We start from the raw sequence: 12,987 nt of genomic DNA on the forward strand, positions 1-12,987 counted from the left end.
TTAAAATTACCTTAGTATAAACCCGCTTTACATGCGATGCTATCGTGTTCCCTCCTTTCTCTGATCAAAAGCAACAATCTGATTAGTTGCTTTTGCTTTTTACACTGTTATACCAGTTACTTTCTCACTAAGTTCTTACTATTTTCAGACGGGTTATATAGACAGCAAAAAACGCTTGTAATTAGTAATCTAGAACTAACTGTTAGAGTATATAATCAATCATCGGCCACCATTACCAACCATTGTTATTGAAGAGGCGTGTTGCTTCTTAACCTCATTTTGTTAAATAAGTTTGGTCCGATTCCATTTTACTTAATTTATTTTATTTGTAACGCTCTTTTAAAGAATATATGCTCTAAAACACTTGGAAATAGTCAATTAATATTGGTAATGAGGACAATATAATGGGTCTAATTATTTCAATTAAGTTGGGTCGATTAAGAAATGAAACTCAACTTTGAGCCTCATGCTAGGTAGGTGTCTTTTGCTACCAACCTTAATTGACTTTGATTAAATACCTTGCCACCCCAGTTCCGTGCATATCAGCATTGTCGGTATAATTCCAGGCGCTTCCAGCTAGAGCTGGCAAAAGCTGACCCGACCCGAGAAACCCGACTCTCCCGAAACCCGACCTGATTCAACCCGAAAATTAGGTGACCCGAAACCGAACTGACCTGACCCAACAACCGATAGCAACCTTATTTTTTCCCAACCCGAACCCGACCTGAACCGACCCAACCCTTGACCCGATATTTTCTCAACCCGATAGGTGACCCGATAAATAACACCAAATTGACATTCATCTTAATTATTTTCCCTTAAAACTACAATTAATGTTAATGACCCAAAAACTAAATACATAAGATAAAATATGGGTATGATGATAACCTGACCCGACACTGACCCGTTAATGACTCGACCCGACTTGCCACTCATTGATGACCCGACATGAACCAAACCGACCCGCCACTGATCCGACTTAACCCGAACTCGAATGACCCGACCCGCCTTGACCCGACCCGTAACCGACCCAAGTGAGCCGATTGCCACACTACTTCCAGCCCTACTCGAAGACATAATTGAACAAGATGTCTCAGTAAATTTTCAAAATGTTTACCGTTCTATTCAAGACTTCATCGGATGTAATTACTGAAAAGAGAAAAAACAGTACTTCCTTCATTCTGTGGATTCATCACGACTTATCTAAGTATAAACCCAGATTTCACATTCATGTGAACATATGTTCTAGTACTAACTGTAGTTCTACTAATGGAGAAAGTTTCTCCGATAATTACTTGCCGATCAAGAAAAGAGGGCAGAAAGAGGCTATTTATAAAACACTGCACCTCTGTGGTTTGCCTAGCTTCCTAAGCTCTGGACATTACAACATATTGCCTACATTCTACAAAATACATGTTATCAACAGAACAGTAATTTACCGCCTAGAGAAGACGACCAACACAACCATCGACATGGAGACGAGGATCTTGAAATTCTGGCTTTCCCAGAAATTTGGCTTTTCGCTACTCTCAGGGTCAGCCTGCTTCTTTGTAGCTATTTGATCTCTCAATTCTTTGATGGCTTTGTCTCTTCGCTCACCCATCTACAAACACAGGTACACGGGTGGTAGCGTGTTAACACAAGCATTAAAAATGTACAAATTCTCAATGCATGTAAAAAGCATCAGAAAGATACAACATTGAAGTTAACTACGACTACTAGATGAGAACTATGGACTTGTGGATTATGTATTCGTAAGATTTACCCTTTGAAGCTTTCTTGTTTGAGAACGAGCTTCTTGGAGACAGAACTCCAACTTTAATACACGTTTCTTCAAGTCCTGATCAGCCCTCCGATGCTTCTCCAACTATTTAACAAACAAATTTCTCATAAATCACTACAAATTAAAATGATCGATTCATATAGTTAAACAACTTCCCATGTGAGACGGTCTCACACTCAAATATTGTGAGACAGACCCATTTACCAATTAAGATAACCCATATGGGTATGTTAGATGGCATGCTAGAAGAGTAGAAGGTAAGTCCCTCTCACAATATTGTAGTATGGGACGGTCTCTCATGTCACAGGAGACTACTAGAACCTGAAAATCACACCTGGGTTTCTAATTCCTCAGTCTTTAGCTTCCAATGGACAGAGAGAATCCTGATTTCATCCCTTAATTTGGCGATTTCCTCATCCTTTGCGCACAGAAGCCTATTCATTTTCTCGAGGTTCTTTGGGGAGACCTCATCTAAAATTCTCCTTAGCTCACAATCCTTGGTCATCCCGGATTTGGCAACGGCTTCCATTATATCACGTTCAACTCTCAAGACTTCATCTTTCAATTGCGTTTGTGAAGACTCTCGTAATTGCAGATCTTTCTGCAGTTTATCTAATTGCATGGCTAACCCTTTGACCCGAACTTCGTGGTCCTTTAATGAATTATTTTTGTCATCGAGGTCTTTCAATAAAGCCAGACACTGCAACTGAGCTGACTGAGCTGATGCAGCACTTGCATTGGCTGTAGCTTGAGTAATAGTCAGCTGAGCTCTAAGATCATCAAGATCTTTCAGGTACTGCATTGCATCATTATGTGAAATCAGCACTCAGCGAAGCAGAAATTAAACTTGAGAAACAAAACGAATACAAGCAGGTTAGCATAATTCAAGTCAACTTAAAGGATGTGATGCTGTATAGCCATCATTGATAACAACATTACAGATATGCTCAACAGCTCTCGCTGACAGACGGGCAATGAGGGTCAAATTTACGCAGTTACCAAACTTGTTATGTCTGATCCATGGCGAAACTTGAAAATGTTTCTAGTCAAAAAACAAATGGATGACATCCAACATTCTTAAGGTTCATTTACTCATTTCTCTAAAGGCAACAAAGCTCATGAGTCATGATTAGATGCTATTCATCTGACAGCAACTAATATAATTATCTGATTTGTGAATCATCCAGGGTGTAAAATAATTCAGCATACACCTACTTCAATCAACTAATTATGATATAAGCAAGGTTTGTGTTTGACTATTAGGTATTACGAAAATTTACTCGTGCGACAAACGTGATGCGCCTGAATACTCTAATTTTAACTTTCAAAAGGGTTTTTTTAATGTGTCAATTGATCAATCTAAAACCTAATACGTAGTAATATAAAAGTTAAAGCACTTATATACCGCAAATATAACAGCCTCCATAAAATACGGAGTACACGTCACAACTGCAACCAGTTCCTCATGAAGTACCAACTAATTAACAAAAATATACAGCAAATTTAATTGCAAATTCATTCATTAATCTTTCAGATGAAGATTTAGAAAGATTTGTACATCCATATAGGCTGTAGAATGTTGAAAGTTTCAACTACAATTCAATGTTGAGACCTGACGTACCTCCACAGTACCAATTTGCACGAGTTAGCCGGAATATACAGGTTAAGAAGTAACAACTTTTAATTCAGATATTCTGCAGCACTCTGCAATATCGTGTGATCTAGAACTAACCGCGCGTACTAAATGAAACTTGTTTACAATCTAGTACAAGAATCCATTTCATAAATTGTACTCATTTTGAGAAAGTGAATAATTACGAGATGTCGAGGGACATAACTTCAATGCAGTTATGACATCACATAGACAGGGGCGGATCTAGCCCTCTTTTACTAGGGCTATAGCCCTAGTAAAGTTTGGAAGAAATAAAATTTAGCAAGTATAATAGCACAGTTTAACGACTTGGGTCTGGTGGTGGATCTGTTTGGCATATGAAGGGTGAAGCTATCAGTTGGTATGTGTTCGAATCTCCACGCAACATTTTTTTTGGAATTTGGTTTACTTTATCAGGTGGGCCACTCGTTCCATTTAATATGCCAAGAATCTTGTATTTATAGTTGTACTACTAGTCTACTACTCTTCATATACTCCGTATCATGTTTTGCTGCTTTTAATTTTTTAATCAAATACAATTAATCTCATAAGTGACCTTATTAAATACATTTTGTTTCTTTCATTGACAGTTTTATTAATCAAATAAAAATACAGTAGCGCTTTTTCATCATTAAACATTTACATCTTTTTCTTTAAAAACTCAGTGTCGACCTTTCTTATATAAGATTAGGCGCCCGATTGTCCTACTTTTCAACTTTGACATAAACTTTATCATGTTGCCTCATTTTACTAAATCGAGAGCGCAAAATATAAACATAATGTCATATATACCTTTTAAGTTTGACACTAATATTACTCTTGTAGGATAAATTTAACTATTTATACCGTGCACTTTATTATTGAATAATAATTAAATAAATAAAATCTTCATTGTCAGTGGTGGGTAATGCTATGGGAAAAACTCGAATTTTTTTCTAAAATTATGACTACAATTTCGAAATTTACAAATAACTACGGCCTAAAGCGAGGAGTGCCCTTACTAGCCTCCGACGACTCATTGTATTTCGGATACCCAATTTTTTTTTCCTACAACCTATATATCTAGCCCTAGTAGTAACCAATTCCTGGTTCCGCCCCTGCACATAGATATACTTGTTGCTAGATAGATTGCAAGGTAACATCATACAAGGTAAGCTTCAGACCAATGTGGCATTTTTGCAATTGACCATATTTGCACACTTGAAAAGGATATGTAACTACTTCTTGGGGATGTCTATTTCTAGCTTAAATAAATAGGGACCAACCATTACATAACCACCCCTATTTAATAATAAATAACCAGATCAAGACTTCAACATTTATCCTCCACCCTACCCAATAAACCAAGTGGTTCATAAACCAGTCAGTTTTCAGATTTGGTTTCAATTGTGATCCTAGAAATGTAATGTCGGGGGTTTCAGCATTAAAAAGGGACGGTTACAAGTCTCTGAGAGCTGACGACTTGCGTTTCCACTTTAATATACGGCCATGCAATCTTAAGAACGTTTACGAAGCAACTAGGATGCAATGTCAACAATAACTAACATTACACCAGTGCCTCAAAATCTCCTGCGAATTATGGGATAAGGGGATGTCACATGTATGCAACCCTACCCTCGTGTTGCTACTTGACACAGGCTATATCTTGATGAGCCAAAAAATGAAAATTAATTGATAATTGCGTCGAATAATAACTATTTCACTATAAAAAGAAACGGAACGAGTTTATACTATCATATTCCGAAGCCAGAGAACATTGAGTTATTGACCCCATTGCAAAGGTGATGCGACCTAATTTCATACAATGACTTTAATAGATGTTAATCAGTCACGACACGATACTAGTATACTTGTCACTTTTCTTGGACATTTACCTCAAAACACCATCTATTTTCTAACTACCATTTTACTAATTGAAGTGATTAGAAAATCAAATCCCCTAACCTAATACCATGAACTCATGAAGCAGTAGTAATGTGAGATCCATCTTGTGTATCCCAGAAATCTCTCATAGGACGGCAATATCCATCTTAAGATAAAATGGTTACATATGCTCCCACTTGCATATATAGGACCGAACCTTTTGTTAGTCCCTAGGCATCCTTCTTTTGTCTCATCTATCATACTTCACCAATTTTAAGTTTAAGATGGATATTGTCGTCTTAGAAGGGAGAAAAGTCTCATGTTGCTCCAAAATGTATTATTCAAATGAAAGAAAACAAGTTTCTAGTGGAAGCACCATTTTCAATAATTAAGCACACTTGATGAGTAGAGACATGACACCTTGAAACATTCAAACCACATCTAAAGTGAGACAATAAACAAATTCACATTTGGTGCATACTTGGCAATTTTGCTTTAGCTTTAGCTGTCTTCACTATGAAACATGCATGAAAAGCCAAAAAGTGATTTCAAAATATGTGGTATTCATATTATATATCCAACACCAAACCATTTATTAATCCACTAAAAATAACACCATGTAAACATTTTCAAATCTCAGTCAACACACATCTTGTACTAATAACACCCAAATTTGTCGTAAATTAAAGATCGAAACTTTATGATATTCTTGATGAGGAACACTATCTGCCTTCTCTCCAACCTTCTCCTTTAAATCTTTAATACACGATTTTATTTAACCCACTTGTTTGACATTTGTGCAATAAAAACAATTATTATAAGTCGGTGTGAAAGGAGAAGGTCGAAGAAGATCAGAAGAAGGTCGGTAGCATTCCTCTATTCTCGATACCATAAAAATGTAATCAATCAAGAACATGAAAATCAAGCTTGACAAAAATGGAGAATCAAAAATTAATCTGAGTTTAAAAGTGGGACCTTTTCAGCACTAGAAGCTGATACTTGCAATTCCTTATTCTTCTCCTCTAAATTTTTATTCAATCTATATACCTCTTCTTCCATCACCTTTGCCTTTGCTTCTGCTTCCTAAAAATTATTAAAAAAATTCAAAACTTTGTTAATAAATCATTGAAATGAAAAGTTTACTCATGAACCAAAATGGACCCACCAATCAAAACTCTTTTCCCATCAAATGAACAAGAACAAAAAGAGGTACCGACATGAAATAATTAAAAACCAAATTCAAATTTTGCACAAATAACAACCAAAAGCGATATTCATTACTAGTTCGCCCCCCTAAAATATAAATTCTTTGGTTAAAATTTTCGATCTTTTTTCTAAGTTGCTCTATTACAGTACTAGTTTGCTCCTAACTTTAAATCTGGTTCCAATACAGTGTACAGAAAACTCACATGCATTTAGATCAATTGATAAGGGTCTGTTCTAACTTAACCAGTTGTCTCGCGTTTGAGTCCTGGGAATGCAACAGTGTTAGCTTTACCGTCCTAGTGATCCTACCCAGTTCAAATCCGAACTAAACCAGATGGTGATTGGTGAATTCCCAACAACAACAAAAAAAAAAAAAAAAATGCATCATTTAGCAAAAATAAAATGGGGCATAAACCAAGAGTAGTAAATGAAGATCCAAAAACAAAAAGACTTGCCTGTCTAGTTAATGATTCTTTAGCACATGATTGTTCTTGTAAAGAGAGCCGAGTTCGAACATCCTTCAACTCAACTGCTAATGACACAACATTTCGTCTAAAATTCTGCTTCTTTTCACTCAAATCTCTCAACAAAGGATCAATTTCCCTCTCAGAAGTTGAACCCATTTATCAAAAATATTCAATTTTTATGATTATTATTGAAATTGAGTAATAACCCAGTTGATTAAAAGCTAGAAATGATTAATTAATCACGAAAAAAAGGAATTTTTGAGTGGTGGAAGCAGAAAAAATGGTAGGTTTTTATTTTTATTTTTATGATATTATGAATATTAATTATTATTTGAATAATAGTTGAAGTTTATGATAAAATGATGGATTTATATTGATAGAGTAATTTCGAGGAAATGAAAAGTCGACTAATTAAAATTGAAATGAATCACAAGGAAGTGCATGTGAAGTTGATTGAGAAGGTATAGTTGCTTTCAAAGCATCTAATCTAATCTAATTTAATTATTTTTGGAAGGGATTACTTTAATTATATTTGTTAATCTTACCCTGCAAAAAAATAAATAAGTAGAAAGTTAAGGTAAGTAATCATTTATTACCAACTGTCTATAGTTGAAATTATTTTGTCTTTGTATGAAAAACCAAAGACTAATGAGTTTGATAGTCAAATCTTTGATATCTAACAAAACTTGTTAATTTATTACTATAAGAAAATCAAATCTTTTTTTACATTTCTTCTAACGGTTTTTCTATCCTATGCCCACTAGGCATAGGATAATAAACCAAAAAAAGAAAGTATTAAATGTATTTTTTGTGAAGAAAACTAAAAGTGATGAGATATTACAATTTCCCATGAAAATATCATTTAATACTTTTTTTTTTTGGTTGATTATCCTATACCTAGTGGGCATAGGATAGAAAAACCCTTCTTCTAAATCTACTCAAGCACTTGGAATAAAGAGTTTGAGAGTGTTATTTAGCCCGTCGAGATTAGGCTGCGTATATGTGAACCTCCTTTGATCTCGCAAATAAAAACAATGCAAAAAATGAAGAACTGTGAAGCAAATATGCAATAAGAAGAGGGAAATTTACCAATAATATGGAGCTTGTAATAGTAAGGCCATACTTCTCATTTCTAAGTTCAAGTATGAAGTGCCAAAGGACATGCACATACTAATATAAATGAAAATAAATGGGCATAGTGTATATGGTAAAGAATTGAAGAAGAGTGTTAATGAAGGGAATGGGATGACATGCACGAAAGATGCGTGAGAGAAATGAATGAAGGGAGAGAAAGAGTTAATAAGATGAAGGATTTGGAGAGATTAATTAAGACAAGAAACATAAGATAAGGACGATTCTAGTAAGCAAGTAATTCAATTTTTGAAAGTGTTGACAAAGTACAACTCACAGCGCGGCAAAATCCCAGTTTTAAGACAACCTTGTGCCAGGTGGAGGCCACTTTTTTTCTTAGAAATGTCAAGGGAGTATATTACTGATTTACTGTATTAGACACTTTTATGTCGACGGGATTAGTGGTGATAATAACTTTTTTTTTTTTTTTAATTATCACTTCATCGAACAAATGAAGGTCTAATTTCACATCCTTGATAATACTAGAGATTTCTCAAGGAATTTGCCAAATACTACGAAGTGAGTTAATAACACATAAATTATCACCCTCCACAATTAACTTTGAGATTCCTAACTGTTTAGCGGCTAAAACACCTTCTTTTAAAGCGAGAGATTCCGTAACAAGAATACTATTAGATCCGCACTTTTTTGCTCCTAACACAAGGACTTTACCATTATGATCTCTTATACAATATCCTAAAGCAGCTTTATTGCCTTCTATTCTCGAACCGTCAAAATTTAGCTTTAGGAAATCGTTTCTAGGTTTCTCCCACCAGATTTCTTCCCTACTAGAATTTATTCTAGTTGACTTGTCTTTTTCGGGATTGTTGAGATCCTTATGTCTAGTCTCATTCCAGATCTTAATACTATTATTACATAAAATAATAATTTTGCTGATATTGAAATGAACATTGTTAAAGATAATGTCATTTCTATAAAACCATGCATTCCACCAAATAAAGATAATTTTAATGAAATCATCTTTTGGATCTTTTGGAATTAAATCTTTAAGATAATTGAGTTTCATAAGAAAAATTTGACTCGTAATATTATCATAATTTGACAAGAAATTGTTAAAGCTACTAATATTCCTGTCTTGGATAACCGAACCAATCAAGGGACATTCGTAAAAGAAATTATCTTTGTTTTCAATATGATGGTTGCACAAAACACAATTAGGTGGGACATTAATATGACTTTTAAGAAGTCTGCCTTTGGTTGAGAGTTCATCAACACAGGCTTTACAAAGGAAAAATTTTAACTTTGGAGGAATATTCAATTTCCAAATCCAGTAAAATTCACATTTTCAAGACTTTGATCGAACAAACCTTGTGCTAACCATGTTGCTGTTTTGGTAGAAAAATTTCCATCTACGGACAACCCCCAAATGAGGGTATCCGGAATATCATTATGAGGCAGTGGAATGTTAATAATCTGATTAACAATATCGTTGTAACACCCCCTTCTTACCGGGCCAAGGTAATTGGGAGATGTTACCTTCTCGGTTTTCCGAGGCAGTGAATCGGAGATACAATAAAGAAACGTTTATTATAAATGATAGGTTTAGAGATTACAAACCATTAACTAATGAATAAAATACAACTCATGGTTACGACTCTCATCTAACTAACTATATTCGTCTTGTGACTCATCAAGCTCGTCCCGTCTCCCGCGTACTATCCAAACCACCTGTATATAATCTGCTCCCTATATGACCAAAGGATATCATATGGATCGACACAGGCCACCCCAAAAGAGATAGGTGACAATTACACAGACAAACAAATGTCAGTTTCAATAAATAATTAAAGTGTGACACGACTCAAAGTGTGTGAGTATGCAACATGGCTATAACATGAATGAACCGCTATCCAACAACCACCACCACGGTACCGGGACACGCCCAGACATACCGACAACCACACTGGTACCGGGACACGCCCAGACATACCAACAACCACAAATGTGCCGGACACGCCCGGGCGCACGGTCCTAAGCCAATCGGATCCCCGTCGACGTCGTGTCTCAACCACACGCGTCCCTCCAAACTCAAACTATTAATGTGCACATCCCTCTTGGGGTGGGAAGCTCCAGGCGACTAAAGCGCAAGACGGTCTCCCAACCGTCTTACGTCTCCAAACAAACAATCAACAACAACAACATATCCTCCGCACACACACACAAATACAACCAATACATGAATTATAACCCAACATCTCATAGTCATCCTCTTAATGATGCAATTAACCACTAAACATGTTATAATGCATGATACCCGTCGTTGTGAGTACCAAAGATAAAATTTATAAACTCCTATTAAGACTAACCTAGGCTAGTGGTAACAGGGTCGATCCACAAGGAGGCAGTTGTAAATTCTAGTTGTTCTATGATCAGTCTAAGGTAACTATTATGGGGGTTGAATTGAGTTGGTCTAAGTCTAAAGCAAACAAAGATAATAAACTAAAAATACGATTTAAACAGATAAAAGAAAGGTACTAGGATATTCGGGTCATTACAAATTCTTTCCGGCAAAAACTAGGTCGGTCTGAAATAAACACAAGTAAGGCGGGAAATAAGAGGTCCTCTCGGTCCACTCCTAACAATTAGCATCTCTCGATCTCGCTAAAGGTCCCTAATGTCACTAATACTAACTTTCGTCCTGAAAAGCGACTAATGGCCTAAACTATACCTATCTTTCGATCTTAGCACAGTTTAGTCGAATTAATTGACGGTCAAGCAACCTACCCCACCTTTCGGTCTAATGGGTCATCCTGAAAAGAGGTATCTAACTGGTCGCATGCATTCGATTCGTTAAATACAAGTTTAAAAGCAATTAAAACGAGGGTAACCTTACAAGGTCAGTCGATCGACCAACTATGTCAGTCGATCGACTGACACGCGGGTTCAGTCCGTGTCTAACCTATTGCCGCCTAGCCATAAATCGCCTACATCCTAGCACAAGCTATTTAGCTACTCATGGCGAAGGTAAAAACAACAATAAAACTTATGACTATTACGGAATTCATACTTAAGATAAATAACAACAACGATGAAGCGATAATTGGCTTGGGAATGCTAACTATCAATTCTATACTAATAATAAAAGCAATAAATAATAAATCAATACTAGGGCGTAAGAGATACCGAAATTCAAGAGGAAAGATTAAGAACGAAAGAGCAGAAATTCCAATGCAAAAGTCGATATATCAAACCCTAATTACTCGGAAAATAATCTAAAACTATTGTGATCTGAAACTTAATGTCTTCTCTGATAAAAATTCCGATATGCTGCTGTTACGTTATATAGGAACTAACGCAACAACCTATTCCAAAACCTAAAACTTCACGGGCTTTCTAAATCTCGTCTGGAATCGAAATCTGGTCGATCGACTGAAGAGGCTGGTCGGTCGACTGGCTGTCAGCAAACAGTAGCTTCTGGGAACCGAGCCTTGGTCGATCGACTGAAGAGGCTGGTCGGTCGACTGGCTAAGCTGCTGCTTGACTTCTTTTAACTCGTGGACTTGTCCTTTAGCCCTTGGATCGCGCACCAAGCTTGTTCCTTAAGCAGTTCCTTTACGTCATTTGCAATGCAGATTACTCGGGAACAGATTTGGCTTGATTTCCCGCTAAATTCTCCACATTTCTGCAATAAAGTACAAAAGTACGAAAGTAGAGGAAAATAGAGAAATATGGGCATATATAGCACAGTTGAGCTCTGAAATGCGTGTAAAAAGAGATGTAAAACATCATATAAATGACACGCATCAAATCTCCCCAAACCAAACCTTGCTTGTCCCCAAGCAAGAACTAGACTCGATCTAATGACCCAATGGAACGAGTTCAAACTCAGAGCGAAACGCAAACTGTAGGGCCTGAACCAATTTAATGCACAACCAACAATCAACTAGTAATGCGAATCATGCAAACGAATTATAAGGTCGTCAAAAACTGCTGAACCATCAACCGTACAGACTTATCAAATTGGACTCTCGCGGGTCGCTCAATTCGCTCAATTAAGCACAGGTGATATATTTGTAAGATAGAAAGAATTAATATTGTAGTGACTCTCACCTAACTACGACCTATGAAAACATGCCAGCAATAAATTATGAAGACGACCTCTATGACCGTACATACGCATTCCAACCAAACAGATGACCATTGACACATGCCGAGGTGTAATTATGGAAATGTGAGGTATGGGTAAGAAGAGGCAAAACATTTTATGGTAAAGTGGAGGTACAGGTGATCAAGCTAGTACCAAAACGGAACCAAAGGACAACATCCAACTTCTTTCTCATAATCAAACGAAACGGTGCTATAGCAAGCACAAAACTCAGAATCTCCAAACTATTAAATCAATAAACTCCCCATAAGAAATAAATGAAACATGGGAGCAAAAATCGCCAAAGGCTAAGGATTAAATCATGCGAATTGACTTTTTCTTTCTTTCACGAATCTCAGTCGATCGACTAAAGGTGGCAGTCGATCGACTGCTTACACAGTACAGAACCTCTTTTTTTCTTCTTTTTCGAATCTTTTTTCATTTTTTTTTTCTTTTTTCTTTCCTCCTTTATTTCATTCTCCCCACGATATCTCAAACATGAGCATGTACCACCAAAAATTGAGTAACAATCCCAAGAACACGAGACTACTAGCTTGACAAAGGACAAAGCTAAATGTAGGATGTAGAAAATAGGACAAAAAGGATATTTTTGGCATAGTGAAGCTTATGGGTAAAATGAGAAAAGGAAACCTCTACCACATGTGTCAACTAACCACAAACCGAATGCATACAGGTATTAAGTAGATCAAATTCATAATTATGCAAATTAAGGAAACATGCCTCATAAGGAGTACTACTCACATTCCTAGATGAACCGGTC

The 12,987-nt window shown here is 36.3% G+C and overlaps 1 protein-coding gene across 4 annotated transcripts; it reads right to left on the reverse strand.

Annotated features, from left to right (window-relative positions):
• Window positions 1-1,079: 1,079 nt before the first annotated feature.
• On the reverse strand, window positions 1,080-8,371 carry LOC141657654 (nuclear envelope-associated protein 2-like). Of its 4 annotated transcripts, none has more exons than XM_074464952.1 (6): window positions 8,060-8,371; window positions 6,955-7,516; window positions 6,273-6,376; window positions 2,118-2,579; window positions 1,766-1,867; window positions 1,080-1,603 (listed from the first exon to the last, which is right to left on the reverse strand). In XM_074464952.1, exons 2-6 carry the CDS (start codon window positions 7,124-7,126, stop codon window positions 1,436-1,438), a joined length of 1,008 nt encoding a protein of 335 aa, XP_074321053.1. In that variant the 5' UTR covers window positions 7,127-7,516; window positions 8,060-8,371; the 3' UTR covers window positions 1,080-1,435. The 4 variants fall into 4 exon arrangements, with proteins under 4 accessions (XP_074321053.1, XP_074321052.1, XP_074321055.1 ...); XM_074464951.1 differs by having other exon boundaries at window positions 6,273-6,380; window positions 6,959-7,516; window positions 8,060-8,370; XM_074464954.1 differs by lacking the exon at window positions 6,955-7,516 and having other exon boundaries at window positions 6,273-6,380; window positions 8,060-8,369.
• Between the last annotated feature and the right edge of the window lie 4,616 nt (window positions 8,372-12,987).

Source organism: Silene latifolia, chromosome 5 (assembly GCF_048544455.1).
Source record: "Silene latifolia isolate original U9 population chromosome 5, ASM4854445v1, whole genome shotgun sequence".
Classification (NCBI taxonomy): domain Eukaryota; kingdom Viridiplantae; phylum Streptophyta; class Magnoliopsida; order Caryophyllales; family Caryophyllaceae; genus Silene; species Silene latifolia.

Bases quoted from the DNA above. Each gene is read 5' to 3' on its own strand.
- LOC141657654 (XM_074464952.1), bottom strand. From the start codon at position 7,126: ATGGGTTCAACTTCTGAGAGGGAAATTGATCCTTTGTTGAGAGATTTG. The intron at 2,580-6,272 runs GTCCCACTTTTA...GATGCAATGCAG, and splicing joins CAGCTTCTAGTGCTGAAAAG to TACCTGAAAGATCTTGATGA. The intron at 1,604-1,765 runs GTAAATCTTACG...CTGTGTTTGTAG, and splicing joins AAACAAGAAAGCTTCAAAGG to ATGGGTGAGCGAAGAGACAA.